Source organism: Cololabis saira, chromosome 7, assembly GCF_033807715.1.
Source record: "Cololabis saira isolate AMF1-May2022 chromosome 7, fColSai1.1, whole genome shotgun sequence".
Taxonomy (NCBI): Eukaryota; Metazoa; Chordata; class Actinopteri; order Beloniformes; family Belonidae; genus Cololabis; species Cololabis saira.
The window spans coordinates 18,838,433-18,862,220 of NC_084593.1; the positions used below are offsets into that span (position 1 = coordinate 18,838,433).

Genomic DNA, 23,788 nt, shown 5'->3' on the forward strand with positions numbered 1-23,788 from the left:
AGTCCATGCTCATCATGTGAAATGTGCTTTATAAATACATTTGCCTTGCCTTTGCACTGATACAAATATTGTGCTTGATCTACTTTAAAAAAATAAGTCAACTTTTTGCATAAGATTATTATGTAGATCAAGAAAGACTAGTCTTTGTATAAACTACTTATTTTTTTGTATGTAAATAATACATTTAGCAAGTACAGTCAACTTAATTGTGTTAGGTTTACTTATTTATCAAAATTAAGTTGACTTTACTTGCAAATGAAGTTTGTACATACTAAAAATTAAGTAGTTTATACAAAGACTAGTCTTTCTTGATCTACATAAAAATCTTATGCGAAAAAGTTGCTTAAATTTTTTTTAAAGTAGATCAAGCAAGATATTTTTTACTGTGGTGTCCTACTTAGACAAATAAAGCATGTTTCATCTAAACGTTGGTCAATCTGCCCAATAGATTAAAATTGTTAAAGGAAAGGTACATACAACAAGATCATGGCTTGTTGTTTGTGTGTAAATGAAAAGATTGCCTGGGATTACATTAATACTGCTTGTAAAGGAAAAAATGAAAAAGAAAAAAAATGCACAATGTCTTGTTTTTTGAACAAATGCAAATTAAGTTCAAAACTAGATGTATTCGTGTAAAGCAACAAACTTCATTTTTAATTGTTAATATCACAGATTTGAATATGTTATATTTACATGCTTAGATGTATTTTCTTCAGTGTGCCTTTTACAAAGGAGGCGTCGGCGGTCACAAGTCCCGCCTCATTCATGCCCCTCTGGAGGAGGACTGGCTGATTTATGGTTCCGCGTTACACCGACGCAGAGCCGTCGCCGTAGGCTCTGCGTCGATTTAACGCGGAACCATAAATCAGGCTTCAGTGATGCGCCCGCCCTTCCCTCTGTGTGTGAGGAGGGGATGGGGATGGGGATGGAGGGGGGTGCGAGCCCAGACACCGACGATCGGATCTCTCACTTGGCTGTCTTGTCACAGCAAGCCCGCTACAAAAGAGGAACTCCCAGCCAGCCAGCCAGAGCTGCGCCGCCTGGCTCCGGATGGAGGGAGACATGCAGCCCGCGGACGGAGGGCCGTGTGCGCCGAAGATGTGCCGGCAGCAGCTGCAGCAGCGGGGTCCCTACAGCACCCTGAAACCCTTCCAGAGCAAGCGCTCGGCGGGCAAGTCTCGCTTTGACCGGTCCGCCGTGCTTCAGGTGCCCCTGTTCGATGACGGGCATCATCTGACTTTCCATCCCGATCAGCTCCATCCTTTCCAGCAGCAGCATCATCACCACCTCCATCACCAGCAGCAGCAGCAGCAGCAGCAGCAGCAGCAGCAGCAGCAGCAGCAGCAGCAGCAGCCCAGCGTCGCCATCAGCAGCAGTCAGCAGCAGCAGCAGCAGCAGCATCGTCTCCCGGGTGAGAGCAGGCCCAGCAGCAGAGTCCCCTCTTCCACCTCGGCGGCGCATCCCTCAGCATCCCTGGCATCCCCGGCAGCATCCCTCGCCTCCCAGCAGCCCCGCTTCTCCCCGGACTGCACCTACGGCATCAGCACAGGTGGGGTTCAAACTTATTTTTCCAAACTTATCCGGGCCAAAATGTTCCAATCTCACACAGTATCTCACATTAAGAATGATGGGACTTCCTAATAACTAGAAAAAGGGCCTGTAAACACAAGCAACTAAAGGCTCAATAAACTAAAAGGAAGGCAAATACCCTCCAGCATCCCCTTTTGTTTTCTTCACCTGATTAACATTACCCTTGTTTTTTTTTGTTTCCAGTTTTTCCTCATGGTTTTTTTCCTGTCAGCAGTGATTGATTTGCTCTGTGATGAGAGCAGTCATGGTTGAATCTCATACAGTATGCATGTGCTGAAAAGGACTGTGTGTGTTGTAGAGCGTCTCCATGCGTGTTTGTGTGCACAACGAGAGCCCTCACCACCTCCTGTTGAAAAACATTGTTCCCTGCTCATTTTTTCTTCTCCTCAGCTGCTGTTCATTAGAGGTCTGTACAGGAAGAAATGTGTTCCCCATGTGGAGGGCGGGTCCATGGGAACCAAGGAGAGCAATGAAGTAATCCTGGCACTTGTGAAATTAAAAATTAGATGCTGCATCTTCTAATCAGATTTTCGTGTCTTTATCACATCAGACAGCAGAGGCCCCGGCAGCTGTGGGTTGCCTTATGTTTAGCAGCCATGAACTAATGCAAACCAATCTGGTTTTTAGAGCTGATGATCCCATTGTTTGCATCTGCATACTATTGATATTATTAATGAAATGATCCCACAAAGCCTGTTTAAACTGCTCTTCCCAAATGTGCCCATGTCACACAAGGTGCACCATCCACTCATAATTCGATGTGCTTTGTCTTCAAACTGATTATGACACATTAAAGTGCTTTTATCTGCACAATGGGAACTTCTATTGTCTCTCATAGGAATTAAAACAAGAACAACAACAAAAAAACAAAAACTTGATGCCCTTTCTTATGAAGATGAGCACAAGAAACCTGGGAACTCAGCAATCAGTTCGGTGCACAATAACACAAATTGCATTGAATCAGCCTTTCCCAAAGAGTCGTGATTAAAATAAATGGGCCTCATAAATTTGCCTCTGCCGACCGTGTTGTTTTTAATGAAATTTTATGAGGCTCTCAGCTCATAGTACCACAGAACTGAGAAGGGAGAGGCGGAGGGTGGGGGGTGGGGGGCGGTGGGGGGTGCAGGGTAAGGGCGAATGATATCAGATACATCTCGACGGGTAAACAGAGACAGCACGCATATTAATAAATCCAACACATCTGCGCCAGGCTGATAGACACGTCTGAGCGAGTGGCAATGCAGCAATGGCTGCCCAGAACTCATTTTGTCTGCGCGTGCGTGTGTTTGTGTGTTTGTGTGCAGCGCGGGGCTCATAATCATTACATAGAGGTGTGTGAGATGATTTCATTGAGATGTGCCCAGACTATCCAGGAAAACGCACACTGAGGTTTTGTTTCTGGGCAATAGTTATCCGCTGATTGTCTTGGTCACAGCAGATACTGTGACCTTAGAGTTTATTGACATGTGAATAAATCAACATAATCAAGCTGACATTTCTACGAACAGAGCAACCGAGTGAATGCCACTACGTGGAATACGTTACCACAGGAAGCAAAGCACAGAGAGAAAAAGAAGAACATACTTCAGATGAGCGGTTGTATTGTCTTCCTTTTTATACTCAACTACATTTCAAGCTGATACAGTCATGTGCAAAAGTTCCATCCTGTAACCCATTTTTCTTTGTGTGAGTGTGCGTGTATGTGTGTGTAAAATCATTATTTATGTAACACAAAATGAAGCCATGGGTTATACCAAGTGCCCCTGTGCTGCTTCAGGATGTATGAGGGCACGTTGCAGTCAGGTGAAGCTGGTGAACTGATCATCAGCAGGTGTGTAGACCACTATAAAAGCAGATGTTTTGGCAGTTTGCTGATCTGGAGCATCCAGGTGTGTGTTAACACAATGCCTAGAGGCAGAGTCTTAAGCAATGATATTAGAGAAGTGATTGTTGCCACATTTAATTAATTTCCCTTTGTGGGTTGATAAAGTATTTATGAATCCAACTGAATGTCAGCCCGAGTGGGTTATAAGACTTTTTTTTTTGTTAAACATCCTTTAGTGAAAGATTAGTAACAAGTGGAAAACATTCAACCCAGTTGAAGCAAAGCGGCGATGATTTGGGGGTGTTTTACAGGCGCAGGACCTGGACAGCTTGCTGTCATTGAGTCAACCATGAACTCCTAGAGAATCTTAAATTACTGATAAAGTAATTCAGGAAATGACTACTTTAAATTTTCGCTGCTAAAGGTGGATTCACAAACTGTTGAATCATGTCCCATGATCATGATTTTTTTTCTTCTTCTTTCTGGTTAATGTTTGTAAATAACTAATGGGATGACGGAAAAAAAAACAAATATGTTGTTGTGCTCTGACGTTGTAACTTCTTGATTATATTTTAACATCTCAAAGACCAATATTCAACCTCCCATTTATATATAACATTCTGCAAAAGATAGTTGCACGGATGAGGGTCTGCTACGGTGTACCGCAGGGTTCACTGCTAGGGCCAGTCAGTTTATGCATCCAGCTCGGCACGGCATCATTTCATTTCAATGCTGTACTTACTGTATCTATTCAATTCAATTGAATTCAATTTTATTTATATAGCGTCTAATATAACAAAAGTTGTCTCTAGACGCTTTCCAGAGACCGAGAACATGACCCCGGTAAAAACTCCCATAGTGGGAGAAAAGCCTTAAGCCAAACAGTGGCAAGGAAAAACTCCCCTTTAGGAGGGAAGAAACCTTGAGCAGGACCAGGCTCATAAGGGGGACCCTCCTGCCGAGGGCCAGACTGGGGGTCGGGGACGTCAACAGCACAGCAGGCAGGTGGAAGCAGCAACGGGATGACTGGGGGTGGGGACCGCAGGCCAGCACGCAGCTCCCGAAGCTCCGGCCCAATCAGCAAGCCCCAGGTTAGGTGCAGGGTCGGGGAAAGGTTGAGAAGGGGCAGGGCCAGCACGCAGCTCCCGAAGCTCCGGCCCAATCAGCAAGCCCCAGGTTAGGTGCAGGGTCGGGGAAAGGTTGAGAAGGGGCAGGGCCAGGGAGAGGAGTCTTGACAGACAAATCTCTCCCCCGCCTGACCGGGCCGTTACCCTGCCTCTCTCATAAACACTAACTATAGGCTTTACTAAACAGAAAGGTTTTAAGTTTAGTTTTAAAGGTGGAGGTTTTGTCAGCCTCCTTAACCCAGATTGGAAGTTGGTTCCATAGTAATGGTGCCTGATAGAAGAACGCCCGCCCTCCAAATCTACATTTGGATACTCTAGGAACTACGAGTAAACCTGAACTCCAAGAACGGAGAGCTCTGCCAGGAACATAAGGCACTATCAGGTCTTGCAAATAATGCGGAGCTAAGCCGTTTTGGGCTTTATACGCAAGTAATACAATTTTTAATTGGATTCTGAATTTTACAGGTAGCCAATGGAGCGACGCTAACACTGGAGAGACGTGGTCTCTCTTGCTGATTCCTTTCAGCACTCGTGCTGCTGCATTTTGGATCAGCTGGAGCCTATTCAGCAAATTACTTGGACATCCTGCTAATAACACATTACAGTAATCTAGTCTAGAAGATACAAACGCATGAACTAGTTTTTCTGCATCACTCTGCGAGAGGATTTTCCTAATCTTTGCAATATTACGGACATGGAAAAATGCTATTTTACAAACCTGATTAACATATGGTTTAATAGACAAATTCTGATCGAAATCTGATTCTATGAATCCAGAGTAAGCACAACTGTTGACCAAACTTAAGGCATGTATTAAGGACATTAAGACCTGGATGCCAACAAACATTGTACTTTCAAATTCCAATAAAACGGAGGTGGTTGTTTTTGGTACCAATCACCTTAAGAACGGATTAACCGATTTTGTGCTGGCCTGTAGTACAACTGTGACCAACCTTGGAGTTATTTACGACCATCATTTAAACAGCATATTAATCAGGTTTAATCAGGCACCAACATGATCTGCTGAGCGGTGCCCCTCACCGTTATCTCTTCTCCTTTTCCCTTCATTCTCTTTTCTTACTTCAGGTCAATCCATAGGTGTTAATTAGGAGTACCTCATAAGCATAACTACCCTCCGTTGTTCTTGTAGTTGCTGGTCTGCCCCTTCTTTTTCTCTTTTCTTTTTGTAGGCCAGAGCTTTCATGCTGACCTGCCGTCCCACCCTCTGACTATCCCAGTGTTCACCTCCACCTATATATACAGGCGTATCTGTAGGGTTTCTACTAACAGGCTGACCTGCAGTCCTTCCCTCTGACCACCTCAGTGTGTACTGTCTACACCTGTTTATATAGTCGTCTCTGTAGTACATCAACTAACCATGTATCAGTCATAATATAAGTACATAAAATATTTAGGTCTCCAGCTAACGGATAATTACTACTTATTAGGGCTGTTCGATTTTGCCCAAAAATAAAATCTCGATTTTTTTCTCTCAAAATCCGATTTTCGATTACGATTATTTTGTGAATTGACAAAAGGCAAAGAAATGATTTCAAATATGCTGTTTTTTTATTGAACATTTGCCCCATTGGGCTTTAAGTGCAAACTTTGCTCTTATTAAACCAAAAATGAATGAATAAAGTGCAAAACTCTTTAAATAAGTTGAAAAAAAGTTTTAAAAAATATAATAAAATATAAAGTTTTATCTCTGGGAAAAAAAAAATCAGCACTTGCAAACATACAGTAAGTTATATTTCCAATTAAATAAAACAAGACATTTTCTAATTAAACTAAACTGGGTCTTTGCATGCTAAATAATAATGCAACCCATGAAGGAGGTAGAGGTGTGTAATGTCAGTCATTACATTTGCTATTCACATTTGCAAGTTTTTTGCAAGGAACACGAGCCGGTCTACCGCATTAGGCTTGAGGGATGCCCGGTGGCATGTTAAAACGCCCCCTCCTACACTAAAGAGCCTCTCCGATGGGGCACTTGTCGCAGGTATTGAGAGGTATTTCCATCAATCATTAATATGGTATCAATCATTAATATGTGTGCAGACAAGGTAAGAAAAAAAAAAGTAAAAAATCGATTTTACGATTTTAACGTTTTAACATCGTTCTAATTACATAATCGCGATTACGATTTAAAATCGATTAATCGAACAGCCCTACTACTTATATATTTTGTCCTATTGACAATATACTTGTGTCTCTCCTTTTTTTTGTTGGTCATTCCCTCATTTCTATCTCTGTCCTCTTTTCTTCCTGTACACAGCTGGTCTTCAGCAGGAGGGCCCCTCCTTATGCCCGCTCAAGTTTCTTCCCTCTTAAAGGGGAGTGTTTCCTTGCCACTGTTTGACTTCTCCAGTTTTTCTCCAAGAGTTGAAGGTTTTTACTGTTTTTTTCTTTAGTATTTGCTCAAGGGTCGTGTTCTGGATCTCGGAAAAGCGCCTGGAGACAATTTGTCTTGCAGTAGACACTATACAAATTAGATTGAATTGAATTCATACCAAAACCTGCTGTAATCAAATGATTTTATTTTTATTTCACACACTTAATTAAAAAAAACTAACTTTTTGCACATAACTATATATCATAGATTTGACAGTTGGAATAATCAGAGAGCTAACCCCCTAGCTACATTTATAACCCTGTGTGCAAACAGATTTTAACATTGGATTCCGTTTAAAAATATGTCTTGGGTAAATCTAAGATGGACTGAGGCGAAGTGAAATGCTGTTGTGTGGTCTGGAAATTCTGGACGCTGCAACCTTCAGGCTAAAGATCACAGAGACCATCTGGCTCCTTTCCAGCATCTGCAGTGGCGGGGAGGGGGTGAGGGTGAAGGGCGCCTCAGTGCAGATATCATGGGTAAAGTGCACATCTGTTAAGAAATCTTAATTCTGAATCGTATTTGATGATGAATGAATGATCTTTATTCGTCTCGTGGCTAGCGACGCAGCACAGTGAAATTTCTGCCAGTACAATCCATCAAGACAACAGAAAAATAAAGACAAAACAGATGACAACATATGACATGGTTCCACTGGTGCAATTAGCTAAAAAAGGATGACACTGGAATGGAGGAGGGACAAAAGGCATCTTCACACTGTGTATAAATACACAGTGTCAAGGTGCAAAAAATACCTCAGCACCAGAAAAGCAACATACTCATAACAAATTGAACAACATCATAACGAAGACTTATACTACAATATGCATACTTTTGGTCTCAATGGATAGCTAAGATCTCACAGCATACATTTTCAGTGTCAGACAAATTGTGAATGTTCACTTTCCTGAGCAAATTGTGATAAAATTGTGTGTGTGTGTGTGTGTGTGTGTGTGTGTGTGTGTGTGTGTGTGTGTGTGTGTGTGTGTGTGTGTGTGTGTGTGTGTGTGTGTGTGTGTGTGTGTGTGTGTGTGTGTGTGTGTGTGTGTGTGTGTGTGGGTGGGTGACTGGGGGGCGGGGCACAGTACATCCACGTGAGTGCCGCAGCCTTCGTAGCGCAGCTCTCCAACCTGGTGACTGTTGGGAAGGGTGATATGGGGAAGGCGTTGAAGAATGAGGAAGGTTTATTTATAATTGTGTGTGATTGGTAAGTCTGTGAACTATGCCCCAGATCTACTCCTCAGCCATTGTCCTTCATGTTATCAGACGGCCCGGTATAGTTCTGATACAGGTCCACAGATGTCCTGAGGGGAGGGGAGGGCTATTGGGCGCAGAGCGTCTTGTTTTCATTCCTCCAGGGAGATTGTGACTAGAGCGGCCTGACAAGCCGCTCTGTCAAGGTCAGATTGTAGGATCAACAAATTAATTTGGGTCAGGCAGACTCCAGTAATTTTTCTTAAGTCTCTGGTTCATCAATGGCGACTTCTGACGAATTTGTGGTCAATTTCAATTCGCGCCAAGCGGAGCTTCCAACTTCTCCAAGGTCTTTTCCATCCTGCCAATGAGTTCCAAAACCGCTGCTAGCCTGCGATTCTGTTCAAGAATCGCATCCAGCTTGTAATTTTGCTCTCCCAACGTTAGAGTCTGAGTGTTGGTCGCACACCTTATCCCTTCAGCCACGTCAGGCAGCTCTGAAAGGACCAGAATAGCTGTCAACGTTTTTCGTATTTGTCGGTATGCCAGGTAACCGCCAGCTCCAAAAAGCAGAAATCCTGTTATCAGAAATCCAATTATGAAGGAATCTTCAACATCCTCGACCGACAGTATGGACAGACACACGATCCTCCTCGTCTTCCAGAGGTTCATCGTGTATCCAGCAGCAAACATCCTGTCGGGGCAGGAGGGCTCCCATTTGCCCCATCCTCTCGTCGAGAAAATTTGGTCAATTGCACTGAGAGACCAGTTAACCAATTCCATGATTCTAGAAAGTTTCGGAGGATGTGAAAAGAGAGGCTCCAAAAGAGTGACAGGACAGAACAAGACAGAGAGCAGCAGCAGGGCAGATAGGGAGGGAGCGGGAGAAGAAAAAGTGTCCGCCTTCGCTGAGAGCAGAATGCTTTTTCCTGCCATTGAGCGATTATTGTCTTGAAGGGTTTGGTTTTTTCCTTAGGTTGATGTTTAAACATGAGTTCTAACAGTGCGGTCCCATCATAAAGAGTTCACGTTTAAACTGACCCGCTTGATGTACAGACTTTAAAATGGTCTGGATAAAAATACAGAGAAGGAGGCTGAAACCTTATACAAAACAAAAATAACGTTTAATCTGCGAGCCAACTCTATCAAAAGGAAAATATATACAGTTTATGGGAAAAATACAGTTTGAGGTTTTTTTTATTAACATAGTCTTGCAAGTTTTGGGAGGAGTTAATGGTTGTAAAACATGATTATTGTGGATACCATAAAGCTTTAACATCATTTTCAAAAGAGACAACTGGATTTGACATTTCCACTTCTGTCCTGAAATAGGCTGGTGAGGAGTTTCAGACTTATACGCTGTAGAAGTCATATTTAAATCATCAACCCGCCCTCTTAGGTGGGTCACCAGTGCTGCTTTTGACACTGTAGAACAGGGGTATTCAATTAGATTTGGCCGGGGGCCACATCTGCAAAAGGACTGTATGGAGAGGGCCGCACAATTTGAAAATTTAGGGGTTTTCAAAATGTATTTTGCACTCAAAGACGAAGACTTATGTATATATATATAATACATTTGTATTATACATTTGAATATATCTAGTTTACATATGAATTAATTGTCTCCAGATTTAGTAATTGTGAATGTTAAATATAATATTCAGATAAAGAAATATTATTTTGAATGCAAGTTCATTTTGAAACCATGCATTGTGCAAACTTAATGAAGTTGATATTGACCTACTTTTAATAAAACACGCCATAATGAAAAAGCACCACTTTCCACCAAGATTTCCTTATTTGAATATTATATTAAGCATTGAGCACAAGTATTTCAGTCCATAGTAGCCAGTTTGATGTTATAAATAAGCAACCAAAATATTAACCATAAGCTCCTTTATTAATGACACATCTGTGCATTATATCAGCAAAACAAAACAATCACATGAAATTATAGGAGGCTTAGAAGTTCCATCTGAAATGCAAAGTCCTCACTTATTCAAATAAAAAAAATTCAGGCCAATCCTAGAAGCCTAATGATGTCAATAAGTCCTCTATACAACGGAGGTTAATAATAACGTGACAAACATTAACACTGTGCAACACTGGCAAAAAATCAGAAGTAAAAAACATCTCCAACAGAGATTAACATGTACAAACACTATGCATCGTTAACCGACTAAAAAAAAAAGGCTACCAAGCATCTTAAACTTAAATGCTATATGCATTCTCTGCACACATTACAACTAAAAATCGCACCTTGTGTGAACGCATTCCTGGCATGGCTGTCTGCCTGTGTCTCAAGGCTGGCAGCGGGCCAACAAAATTATGCGCAGCGCAGCGCAGCGCAGTTGGTACTCTCTCAAAAACAATTTAAATAAAAAGAAAACAGCTCGAGCTCGGAACTGAAGTTATTTTCTTGGAGGATCTCGTCATATCAGACAGTGAACGTTCTCCACCGCATCGGCCCTTCTCTCTTCTCTCTCCCCGATCTCCTGTGCTGTGCGCCCCGTGACCGTCTCATCACCAAGCGGCTTTTCCAAATCCAACTTTTTTTCCCCACTTATTCCACCGAACACCGAAAGTGTTTTTTTGCTATTTTCGGCCGAACATTCGGTGCATAACTATTATTAAAAAAAAAAAAAAAAAAAAAAAAAAATTCCCAACAAACACCCCCTTTTTTGAAATATGACCAGGGGCCACATAAAAGCTCCTGGCGGGCCGCATGTGGCCCGCGGGCCGCCAATTGAATAGCCCTGCTGTAGAACATGGCATTTTACTGCACAGATTAGAGCATGTTTTTGGGATTAAAGGGACAGCTTTACGTTGGTTTAAACCATATCTATCTGTCAGATTCCAGTTTGTTCATATACATGAGGTTTCTTCAGAACAGTCAGTTCCGCAGGGTTCAGTGCTAGGGCCAATCTTGTTCAGTTTATACATGCAGCCATTGGGAAGTATAATCCAGAATCACGGCATACACTTTCATTGCTATTCTGATGATATGCAGCTCTATTTGTCTATGAAGCCGGATGAAACAACTGTTACTTAAACTTCAGGCATGTCTTAGGGACATCAAGGACTGGATGTCTGGAAATGTTTTGCTTATAAATTCAGATAAAACAGAGGTTATCATTCTTGGTCCAAAGCACCTTAGGAATGGATTAGAAGGTGTTGCGATGCCTTCCAGTGCAACTGTGAGAAACCTTGGTGTTGTTTTCGACCAGGATTTTTCGTCTAAACCATATATTCATCAGCTTTGTAAAATAGTGTTTTTCCATCTTCGTAATATCGCAAAGATTAGGAAAATCCTCACGCAGGGTGATGCAGAAAAACTAGTTCATGCTTTTGTATCTTCTAGACTAGATTACTGTAATGTATTATTAGCAGGATGTCCAAGTAATTTGCTGAATAGGCTCCAGCTGATCCAAAATGCAGCAGCGCAAGTGCTGACAGGAATCAGCAAGAGAGACCACGTCTTTCCAGTGTTAGCTTCGCTCCATTGGCTACCCGTAAAATTCAGAATCCAATTTAAAATTTTATTACTTGCGTATAAAGCCCAAAACGGCTTAGCTCCGCAATATTTGCCAGACCTGTACCTTATGTTCCTGGCAGAGCTCTCCGTTCTCAGAGTGCAGGTTTACTCGTAATTCCTAGAGTATCCAAACGTAGATTTGGAGGACGGGTGTTCTGCTATCAGGCACCGTTACTATGGAACCAACTTCCAATCTGGGTTAAGGAGGCTGACACCACCTCCACTTTTAAAACGAAACTTAAAACATTTCTGTTTAGTAAAGTCTATAGTTAGTGTTTAGTAAACCTGTACTTGGTGTTAGTAAATCTCTAGTTAGTGTAAACTCTAGTGTGTTAGAGTCAGTAGTCATGGCTGCAGCTATAGAACAAGGCTATGATAGTTAGTCTCAAACATACTGTAGCTTCGTGGTAGATATGCTGGTATAGGGCTATGCTGCAGGGGGGCACCGACATGATCCACTGGGCGGTGCCTCTCACCCTTCTTCTCCTCTTCTCTTCTCCTCTTCCATTTTTTATTTATTAAAAGTATCTCATAGCCATCATTTTTGTCCATCGTTCTTATAATTTGTTGTGCTGGTCTGTACGGTGTTGGCTTGAAGTGGATGGATATGTTGTGTTTAGATAAAGATCCTTCCGAGTTTATCAGACACTGTTGCCACATATGGAATCACAACAGTTTTGCTTCTCTTATTCTTCCCACTGTTTCGTGCTGTGGTTTTGTTTTTGTCAGACTTGACAAAGGCCGGTTTGGATATCTGTGGGTTTGAAGTGTTATCTTGATTTGCCCCTTTTCTTTTTCCCCTCTGTCTTAGTGGGACTCTTCTCAGCTGAATGATGTAAACTTCATAAGAAGCTTACATCATCGGGATACAGAACACTCTAGAGGCCAATAAAATACTTGTTTAGGACAAAAAAGTCAGGTGGTTTGAAAGAGGTATAAAAGAAACCATCTTATGTCAAATGTGAAACATCAACATTTAAATAAAGGAGGCCTCAGATCTCACTTATCAAACATTTCCAGTGCAGCCTTGAATATCCTACTCAGGTGGTTTCACATCCATTCGCTTTGCTTCGTGTGAACATGTTAACAACTGACGGTGGACAAAAGACTGTAACGACCGACAGAAGTGGAGGGAGGTGTCAGTCATTTACATCATGACTTCACAGTTTATAAGCTAGTTACTTCACACCTGTATGTTCGAACTGAGGAAGCCTACAGGATTGAAGGTGAAACGTCTCCAGGGACAAAAGAAAAGGAAGTCCAGTTGTCTTGTTTCAAGCCTTTGAGAGGTGCAATGACTTGGATGACAGAGTTGACACCAGGGTAGTTGATTAGAGCGTCTAACCCGCCCTGCCTCCTACAATGAACTTCCATGGGCAGAGCTGTAAGGACGCTGTTGTAAACGAAGCTGGTAAGATCATTGCGTCTCTGTGATATTTAGTCAACTGCTCTCATGAGCAAATGTAAAAGGGCTCCATAAATAAAGATTTTCTTGAGTGTTTTTTGTCAACAGCTGTCTATCAAGAGAGACTTTCTGATCATTCTGGGTTTCTTCTTCATTTGTTGCAGAGAACCGTCTCATCTTGGATGCCTTTGCCCAACAGTGCAGCCGAGTCCTCAGTCTCCTCAACAATGGTCGTCTCCTTGAGCCCCCTTCCTCCTCCTCCTCCTCCTTGACCCCTAACATCAAGCTGGAAGATGGACAAGTGGACACCCAAGGGCTTCACTGCTCCTCACAAAGGAAACTCAAATCAGAAGAGAGCTCTTCTACCACAGACCCCGAGGAGGAGGCCCAACAAAGCCATTTAAACCAACAACAGACCTCTGCTGTTCTCCGTATCTTCACAGACTCCCTACAGAATTATCTTCTCTCAGGGCCCCAGCAGCAGCAGCATCATCTGGCTGCGGGTGTGGAGGACGAGCTGTGTCCGTCAGCAGAGCCCGGCTCAGGGGTGTCTCCCTCAAGACACAACTTGGGAGGCTGGGGCTCCCCAGCCCCATCTGAGTCGTACGGTCACCCTTCATCTACGCTGCCCGAGGAGGAAGAGGAGGAGGAGAGCTGCTGCCCACGCTGCCTGGAGCTGGAGCAGGAGGTGCTGTCTCTGCAGCAGGAGAACGAGGAGCTCCGCAACAAGCTGGAGAACATTCCAGGTGCGGCACTCTTCATTTACTTTTGATGCTAAATCTAAAGAGTTCACCACTTTATGAGGTCTGGCGCTTCGCTAGAAAGATTAGAACAAATATCAAGAGCTTAAATGTAAGGGGTTTTTTTCTATTATATATAATATATTATATTTGAAAACAGCCAAGTAACTATTTTAATGAAAAGTAAATGCACTTGCACCAAATAAAACAAACTTAACTACACATCCCAGCACGTGACCTGCAAAAGAGTGTTAGTAATGGCTATAAAAGAGGTACATTCTTAATCATAAACCAAAAACAGTCAAGTTTACATGGTGTGCTATGTTACTGAGGCTAACAGCATACACCCAGGTGATCTTTCATGGCTGTCGTGCCGTCATGGTGGGTCAGATTGCAACCAAAACGGCAATTTTGGTGTTTGACGGCTTTTGCCTTGTCAACACTCACTTCAAAACGTTGCCAGTCACACAGCTGAGGTCTTTAGCATGTTGGCCAGAGTTGATTGAAGCATTACTACGGCTGACGTTCATGCAGTGAGTGAAGAGGGTTTTATTAGGGCCCGAGCACTGAGGATGCGAGGACCCTCTTGTATCTGTAGCGTTTATTATTATCAGGGCCCGAGCACTGACAGTGTGAAGGCCCTATTGTATCTGTAGGAGATGTTCTCGTTTTCCTCGTTTTTCTCGTTTTTCTCGTTTTTCTTCCGATGAAATGAGGGCCTTTTTGCCCCCATAAATATGCCCCAAAAGTCACCAAATTTTGCACACAAGCCAGGCCTGCCGAAAAATTTGATATTTAATGGTTTGCATTAATGGGTGTGGCCTAATGGCTCAACAGCGCCCCCTAGAAAACTTCATGCCTCAAGCCCCACAATACGGTTTGACGTACATGCACAAAAATCGGTACACACCTGTATCAAGTCTCTTGGCGCCATGGCCTAAACCAAACAGGAAGTCGGCCATTTTCAATTAATCGTGTAATTTTGGCGCAATTTATGCCATTTCTTCGGCCGTTAATGTGGCCCGAACCGTAACGTGCACCCAGGTGTGTTATACATCAAAATGTGCGTCTTGACCCTGCGACGATGGGCATTACTATTCTCAGTCAAAAGCGTTACCGTGGTGACAATAGATGCCAAAAAGCGCGCCCCCCCCCCCTTCATCTGATTGGTCAATATTTGATAGTTCCTACTTTCTGCCATAACTTTTGAATGGTTTGATATAAAGAGTCGTGGGTGTTGTCATCGGACTCGGTTTTGAGTCCTTGAACATAATTGGTGCAAATTAGCCCCGCCCCTTCTTCTGATTGGTCAATATTTCATAATCCCTTTTCTCTGCCATAACTTTTGAACGGGTTGTGATAAAGACATGTGGGTGGTGTCATCGGACTCAGTATTTGGTACTTGACCTTCATAGGCCTGAATCAGCCCCACCCCTTCTTCTGATTGGTCAATCATTGATAGTCCCTATTGTCTGCTATAACTTTTGAATGGTTTGACATAGAAAGTCGTGGGTGGTGTCATCTGACTCGGTTTTGAGTACTTGACCTTCATTGGCATGAATTAGCCCCGTCCCTTCTTCTGATTGGTCGATATTTGATAGATCCTATTTTCTGCCATAACTTTCTAATGGTATGATACAGAGTCATGGGTGGTGTCATCGGACTCGGTTTTGACTCCTTCACCTTAATTGGTGCAAATTAGCCCCGCCCCTTCTTCTGATTGGTCGATATTTGATAGATCCTATTTTCTGCCATAACTTTCTAATGGTATGACATACAGAGTCATGGGTGGTGTCATCGGACTCGGTTTTGACTCCTTCACCTTAATTGGTGCAAATTAGCCCCGCCCCTTCTTCTGATTGGTCGATATCTGATAGTTCCTACTTTCTGACATAACTTGTGAATGGTTTGATATAGAGAGACATGGGTGGTTTCATCCGCTAAATGTCCAGGCCTGCAGAATCTACAGTACATGCAAGTCATACTGTACAAGCGCTTCCACTGCAGCCTGAACGTGCACAAGGGTGCGAGGGCCCGTTCATCGCTGCTTGCAGCTTTAATTTTTATTATTATTGATACATTTTATTATGGATCCAGCCCTTTGCTTTAACAGTCAGTCTCTGTGCACAACAATGTCCAGCTATTATGCCTCATCAAAAGCTCAGTTCAAATCCTTTAATATGCTGCTGTCTGTATTTCTGAGCAGCAACAGTTTGACATATTTTTTTCTGACTGATAATTTGCATAAACACGTGTACAAACAGCTCTTCCATGCAAAAGATCTGCAGTGCTGACCTCACACACTGTACGTGGACCCATAAGCAGCTTTTTAAAAATTCGGTCTATATGCTTTTAGTCACTCCTGCATGTGTGTCAGAGAAGCTGCACAAGCAGTTTCAACTTCCAGAGTCGTAGGAATTAACTTCCAGTAAATTTAAGATGGCATAAAGAAAATAAACTGTATTAGAAGCATCTTTGCTGGCTTCAGTATAAACCGTATTTTACTTCTGTAATGAATGTCAGATTACAGACTCCAATAATGTCGGCGGTATCTCAAAAAAGATTATTATTCACATTAAAATCCGTAATATTGTCACCACGAGGTCTTCTTTGTTTGTATTATGTGCTGTAATTACGTCAGACAGCATCCTCAACCAGCTCTGCAGCGAGAGTGTTGCTGTTTTTATATAACCGACTTCACATTAATACAATTATAACGGATTGGAATATTTGGATTGTAAATGGATTATAACAAATTGGATCTAATTTAAATATAATTGGATTGTAATTGGATTGACAAATTTAAAAAGCATATAGTAAGACGTTGAACTGCAAATACATTACCATGTGGACCAAGTTTACCTGCTAAATGAATAGCTAATGATCAAACATCTTTTTTCCTCACTATAGTTTTGTCGTCTAGATGCTTCTCACAGTTTGAGAATCCCTCATAAAAGCATCTATTTTTGTTAACTTCTCTGCTCTCCTCCAAGCTTTCCAAGTTCTCCAATGTTACACAAACCTAAATTGGACTAAAGTGCACGTAAAACCATTTCCTCTAAATTTGTTAAAGAAAACAAATCTCTCCTCTTCCTGCTCTTTTTCTTCTCCCGCTCCCTCCCTATCTGCCCTGCTGCTGCTCTCTGTCTTGTTCTGTCCTGTCCTCTCTTTTGGAACCTCTCCTTTCACATCCTCCGAAACTTTCTAGAATTATGGAATTGGTTAACTGGCCTCTCAGTGCAATTGACCAAATTTTCTCGACAAGAAGACAGAGCAAATGGGAGCCCTCTTGCCCCGATGGGACATTTGCTGCTGGATAAACGATGAACCCCTGGAAGACGTGGAGGATCGTGTGTCTGTCCATACTGTCGGTTGAGGATGTTGAAGATTCCTTCATAATTGGATTTCTGATAACAGGATTTCTGCTTTTTGGAGCTGGCGGTTACCTGGCATACTGACAAATTCGGAAAACATCGACAGCTATTCTGGTCCTTTCAGAGCTGCCTGACGTGGCTGAAGGGATAAGGTGTGCGACCAACACTCAGACTCTAACGTAGGGAGAGCAAAATAACAAGCTGGATGCGATTCTTGAACAGAATTGCAGGCTAGCAGCAGTTTTGGAACTCATTGGCAGGATGGAAAAGACCTTGGAGAAGTTGGAAGCTCGGCTTGGCGCGAATTGAAATTGACCACAAATTCGTCTGTTTGAAGTCGCCATTGATGAACCAGAGACTTAAGACAGACGGAAAATTACTAGAGACTGCCTGACCCAAATGAAATTGTTGATCCTACAATCTGACCTTGACATAGGGGCTTGGCCGCTCTAGTCACAATCTCCCTGGAGGAATAAAAACAAGACGCTCTGCCCCCCTGGGTCGGTAGCCACGAGACGAATAAAGCTCATTCAAAAATATCAAACGATGGGGAACTACTGCAGGATTACACCAGTTGGGTTGTCTCATTGTTTTGTCAACTGTTAACATTATATGTTAATATTATATTTCTGTTTTAATGTAGTTCCCTGCCAAAATGTCCTTGACTACTTCAAGACTGTTCTTGAGTTTCACAACCAGCTGGTCCAGCCGATGCCCGAGGAGCAGCTCACAGAGGTGAAGAACCAGTCCGGTGTTCACTACTCACGCCTTGCGTTAAAAGAAAAATTAAGCATTTGAAGGGAATGAAATTATCAGATCAAACACACGTCTTTGTGCAGTGTGAACACAAGCAATTAAAACTGTTTCCCTACAGGAGGAAGAACGGCAGACCGTTTTTGAGGTTTGTGATTTCATTTTGTGCATGGCAAATTGATCACTTTAACAGAGTTATGGCTAATAACTGAACACAAGCTACATCAAGTTTATGTGTTACCACCTCTGAGTATCATTCTTCTGCCCTCCACCTCACCGCAGGGCAGTAAACAGCTCCTGGAGAACTATCCTCTCTTTATCACCAATAAGCAGTGGGATGAGGCCGTCAACTCCTCGAAGAAAGATGGTCGACGGCTGCTGCGCTACCTGATTCGCTACGTCTTCACCACAGACGAACTGAAGTTCTCCTGCGGTTTAGGAAAAAGAAAGCGTTCGGTGCACTCAGGAGACCCGGGGTTGGAGAGACGACCACTCAACCCCATCAAAGTCAGCTGCCTTAGAGGTACATCACCTGAAAGAGCTTTGATTTACATGATTGTTTGCCTCAGGATAGAAAGGCATCATCAACTGTCTCCAGTATTTATGAGCGCATGATTAATAAAAATATTTATAGGCCAGATATATCGAGGTATATCTAGGTCAGGAGTGCTGGATTTATAGAGGGACGAGGCGTCTTGTGCCTCCTATTTAATGCCCTCATCTCAGATCCTTTTCAATCTTGACGTGAGGATATCCTCGCTTCATCAGCTCCCTTGAAAGACATTAGGTGTAATAGGTATAATCTGGCAAATAAACATAAAATGCAAAGAAATGGATCTCTGTTATTGATTAAAAAAACAAACAAGAGTTTTGAATCTTATCATCTAACTTTTCAGGCACTTTTCCACATAATTTCATGACTCGTTATCTTAGTCTGTGTCCACTCTAGTATGTTTCCATTTGAAACTGTATCACTGCAGACGTCGTTTCAGTTTGTAAATGCTACCGTTGAGGTCAACAGACAAAACTCAAACTATGCTGACAATATCCAGTTGTACCTGGTGAATAACTCTTGGATCTTGGCGTAGATTACCGCTTGCCTTGCTGATATCTCCTCTTAGAGTAAGGAACGCCACCTTTAGGTTAACTGTCCAAGACTGAACTCTTGGACATCCTGGCCATCATCACCTAAAAATCAGTTTAGGCTCGTCAGCTCTCAACTAGGGTGATGAGGGAAATGAGTGTTAATGTTTAGTAACTGTTGGAGAAATCTGTTTCTGCTCTCCAACTATGCAGTGGCAAGAATGAGACGCAAGACAGAGAGAGGTTAGATTCAACAATCTTATTACTTGTACAAGGAGTAGTCAGGCAGCTTAACATAAGCGTCAGCTTCCCCCTGGCTACTGAAGTTAATACAGACGTAAGCCATATATATATATATATATATATATATATATATATATATATATATATATATATATATATATATATATATATATATATATATATATATATATATATATATATATATATATATATATATATATATATACATCCATAGTTACAAATCAATCATATTGAAAGCATTCAGTTGTCTCCAATGTTTATCTGATACAATCATGACTAGTACTGTGATAATCAATCGCAGTCTTGTAGTTACATTCAATAGGGCAAAAGTGCCTCTTCCAACACTATTCTAGTTTAATTCTATAGGTCAAAAGTTGCTTCCAACACTCATCTTGTCACAGTATATTTCCACTTGTAATGCTGTGAGTATAATGATAGTTACAAACATTATAAAACATAGATAATTTACATACATTTTGATAACAGAAACCCTTTATTGACCATATTGCTGCTTCGCACTATTCAACATACAGCAAATCAGGCGTTTACTTATCTCAGTATGCAACCCAGCTCTTGCTACAGACCATACCAGACTCCTTGCTGGCCTGCCAGCAGGTGTCATGAGACCCTTACGGATGATTCATAATGCAGCGGTGTGTCTGGTTTTCTAATGAACCCAAAAAGCCTTACCTCACACCAGTCCTAGTGACCTCTGCTGACTTCCAGTGACATCACATATAAAGTTCAAGCCACTTATGCTCTCTTAAAGTGTTTGCCGGCTCTACTCCTATCTACTTGAACTCGATCTCCATGGCATATACTCCCAATCGATCACTGCTTCCTTTTGCAGGAACATCATCTGGCCTTGCCATCCCCTACACACAAGGCAATCCCAGTCCAGGCAGTTCCCTGATGATGGAATGAGCTGCCAAAAGCTAAAAGAGCAGAGGCGTGCCTCTCTATCTTCAAGTCTCCTTGAGACACACAACTTCCAAATACTCTGCATCTCTGCTAATGTCCTAACATTGTCCCTCCACCACCGTATTCTATTACACTTTATTTTATACCACTTATTGGCTCACCTTTCTGTCTTCGCTGTCTGGCTTTATTCCTCACAAGGTACCTTGAGTGTATTCCTTGATTCATGAGTCACCTTGGATAAAAGCATCCCCAAAACGAGTAAATGTAAATATAATGTGGAAGGAGAAAGTTTTCACAACATGAAGCTAGTGTGGATGTGGACTGGATTTGATTTCAAATGATGTTTTAGAGTAGTATGGATGTAGGCTGTGATCTCCCATATAGAAAGAAGTCTAAATCTGTTGTATTTATGATTAATTAACAATTCAAATTTTCTTTTTTCTTCTTCTTTTTTTTTTTTTTTTTAAATTCTACCTGAAAAAAAATGTGCTTATTGACGACTGAATACCAAATCTCGCCAGAGTTTATCCGGATGCACTGTGCCTCAAACCCAGACTGGTGGATGCCTTCAGAGGAGCAGATCAACAAAGTGTTCAGTGACGCCGTCGGCCACGCTCGCCAGGGCCGGGCCATCGGCACGTTCCTGGGCAGCAGCGGCAGCAGCACCAGCAGCCTCTACATGGACGGCTTTGACGGACATCTGTCACAAGACGAGATATATTTGAAAGGCTGCCAGAACGGCCAGTCGGACTGAAAGTACAGAAGACATGAAAGACAAATGCTTGAAATGTAGCTGTACAACCACATATCTGGAGACACCGACTATATCCTGTCAGCGAACATAACATTCCAGAGGTTTCTCATATAGACTATAACGGCAGTCTCTCTTCAAATCGTTTTATAGCTTTTTGTCACCATTTTTATACCCCACATATTGTTTGGTTAGATTTGGCTGTTTCATTTGAGAGTTAGGGTAAGCCATTTCTGAATGATGTCATGTCCGTTGGTATTTGTTCAAAACATCAACCAAACACAGAGAGCTTGCGAGGGAGTTTTTCTTTTTGTTACATTGTATCGAATGCTGCGGAGATAGTTACTTACTGTAACAAAAAGTGTTCTGAGGTAGAAATCATGCTTACCCTACCTTTTTCATTTTAAGCATTATTTGAGTCTTCCATATACTGGTGTTTGTATGACTTGCTATTTTAAGCATTCATCACTTTGGTAGTAATTTCTGTTTGATTTGTTTGTCAATGAGTTGTTTAAGGATATTTGGTCTTACATTTTTATAAACCATGTTATATGGATGTTTAAGTGAGACATATCCACATGTGACTCTGCACCACGTCCATCATGGAAAGTAGCATTTAGCATTTTCATTTCTTTGTCACTGGTGAAAGCACCTTTACTTGGAACCCTTCTACAGGAGTGCCTCAACAAAAGTCCTTTTTGGTTACCTAAAGACTTACATTTTGATTAACTGTTCTCCATTAAGTGAATCAATTCAGATGTGTCAGTTCTCGCTCTAAAGTCACGTATGTAGCAATATAATTTCTGATCACAAGACGCAGCATATCCTGTGGAAGTTCCCGCGTTCTCCCCTGGCCTCCAGTGGGTTGAAGTGGATGGGATATCCTGGACTGTCCCTACCCTTTAACACAGTACTGTCAGTGGCTCTTGTACTGGATCGTCAATACAGTAAATCTTATATTTCCCAATGTGGTCAGAAGTTTATTGCTACATAGAGTAGCTTTAAAAGGAAAAGTGTATTTAAACAGGAACATTTCTTGAATTGTGTTGAAATCCAGCTTCCTTTGTTTTGGTCAACGACATTCTTGTTGGAAAATATAGCGAAATATAGCAAATTATTCATATTGCAAAAAGACACATTCACCATAGTGTTGTATTCACAACCAGTAACAGGTGGTTTTTAATGTCGTCTCATGCCCCTTTGGTGGTCCTGCCACCCAGCTTGAGTATCACTGAATTATACTATTATTATGTCGTGCTACAGTGGCCTTGAGGTGCTAAAAATGTTGAAAAGCTGAAAACCTTGCACATAACACATCTAAAAAAGTATTAAAAAAAAATAAATTAAATGCCAATTTTGAAAGATAATATCAAAAGCTGCACTTGGTTAGAATACATAACTAAAAATCACTATTTTAGAAAATACATCAAAACTATTAGCTAGAAAAGAGGCCTAACTAGACTCCTTTAGCTAAAAACAATCCACTGAAAAATATTTTAGAAAATACATTGAAAAAATAGTCTGAAACTCAAAATAAAAACCTGACAATAATAACCAATAGTATTTCAGCAAAGCACTTCATCAGAAGTAAAACCTACATCAAATGTTACATTTCAAATTATACTTTTTTCTGTCCCTTATTCCAATTTTTTTTTCTTTTACTTTTTATTAATTTGTTTTTTGCAGATGTTCTATCTTCTCTAAAGGTCACATGAAGCCTCCTTTTTATATTTTAGTTTTTGTTGGCAGTAGTAAAGATGCTGCTGCCAGTTTACCTGTATGTTGAACACAAGAAAAAAAAACCATGAAAATGCAAAGTAGACTTTTTCTTTTTATTTATATAGTTTTATATCAGATTTTTGTTCTGTTTTGTGTTTTTTTCATCCATCCTTACAGAAAGGATTGTTAACAAAAACAACCACACACTCTACTATATTTCACAAACATGCTCATTTTATGTTGTGACTGTAATATAAAAAGCCTTTTTGTGTTTGGATGGGTCAAGTGTTTTGGTTTAAGGCAGCTGCCATGTAATAAAGCCTTAAACGTGTTAGAAGACCTTTAACGGTATAAATTATTCAAGCTGTGGTTCGGATATCATGTAATGTGTGTTGTTTCCCACAAATGACTGGATGACCTGCGTCCTGACAAAGATGGGTTTAAAAAAAAGCTTGTTATTTGCACTTTTCATTCTCATTGTCCCAAACCGTCCTCAAAGTTTAACAATTCTTGCTCTGATTTGATTTGACTCTCACAAACCTGTCTTCATGACATTTTTCTGCGTTTTGAATGTACCGGGTTATTAGGACAGTCCCCTGCGTCGACAGTGCTGTGTAAATGTGTAATATAAAGTACATGACTCCCTCTTTGAAAAAGCCAAGTAGAAAAAGTGCCACAGAAACCTTAAAACGCTTGGATTGTGTTGTTGTGTTGCTGTTCTGGATGTGAGCGTTGGGTTGTATTTACTCCTCTACCCTGAAAGTGGCTGTTATCAACACTGTGAAACATCAGACCGATTTTTACAGATCTTATAGTTTCCATTGTTTCTTTTATTATTTCTACTTAATAAAAAAACTAAAGTAGAGAAAAATCTCTTTGACTTTCTTTTAAAAATAGTCATAGGGCATTTTAACCATCTTAAATGGCAATTCATCTGGTTGTTAAACTATACTTATTTGTGAGTTGATTGCAAATAAATTAATGGGACATACTTGAATATTATATATAATATAATTGAAATATTAAACAAAATATGAAATAGACTAAAGCATGATATCAGGACCCATGTGTTGATACTGTTAACTGATAGTATTCCATCATACTTTAAGTGC

At 41.3% G+C, this 23,788-nt stretch overlaps 1 protein-coding gene across 2 annotated transcripts; it reads left to right on the forward strand.

Moving 5' to 3' along the window:
* The first annotated feature begins 982 nt into the window (after positions 1 to 982).
* Positions 983 to 23,464, forward strand: LOC133446814 (BEN domain-containing protein 4). Of its 2 annotated transcripts, none has more exons than XM_061724923.1 (6): positions 983 to 1,549; positions 13,236 to 13,817; positions 17,829 to 17,920; positions 18,060 to 18,086; positions 18,221 to 18,461; positions 20,728 to 23,464. In XM_061724923.1, exons 1-6 carry the CDS (start codon positions 1,051 to 1,053, stop codon positions 20,958 to 20,960), a joined length of 1,674 nt encoding a protein of 557 aa, XP_061580907.1. In that variant the 5' UTR covers positions 983 to 1,050; the 3' UTR covers positions 20,961 to 23,464. The 2 variants fall into 2 exon arrangements, with proteins under 2 accessions (XP_061580907.1, XP_061580908.1); XM_061724924.1 differs by having other exon boundaries at positions 18,269 to 18,461.
* The last annotated feature ends 324 nt before the right edge of the window (positions 23,465 to 23,788 follow it).

Bases quoted from the DNA above. Each gene is read 5' to 3' on its own strand.
- LOC133446814 (XM_061724923.1), top strand. From the start codon at position 1,051: ATGGAGGGAGACATGCAGCCCGCGGACGGAGGGCCGTGTGCGCCGAAG. The intron at 1,550-13,235 runs GTGGGGTTCAAA...CATTTGTTGCAG, and splicing joins CACCTACGGCATCAGCACAG to AGAACCGTCTCATCTTGGAT. The intron at 17,921-18,059 runs GTGAAGAACCAG...GTTTCCCTACAG, and splicing joins CCGAGGAGCAGCTCACAGAG to GAGGAAGAACGGCAGACCGT.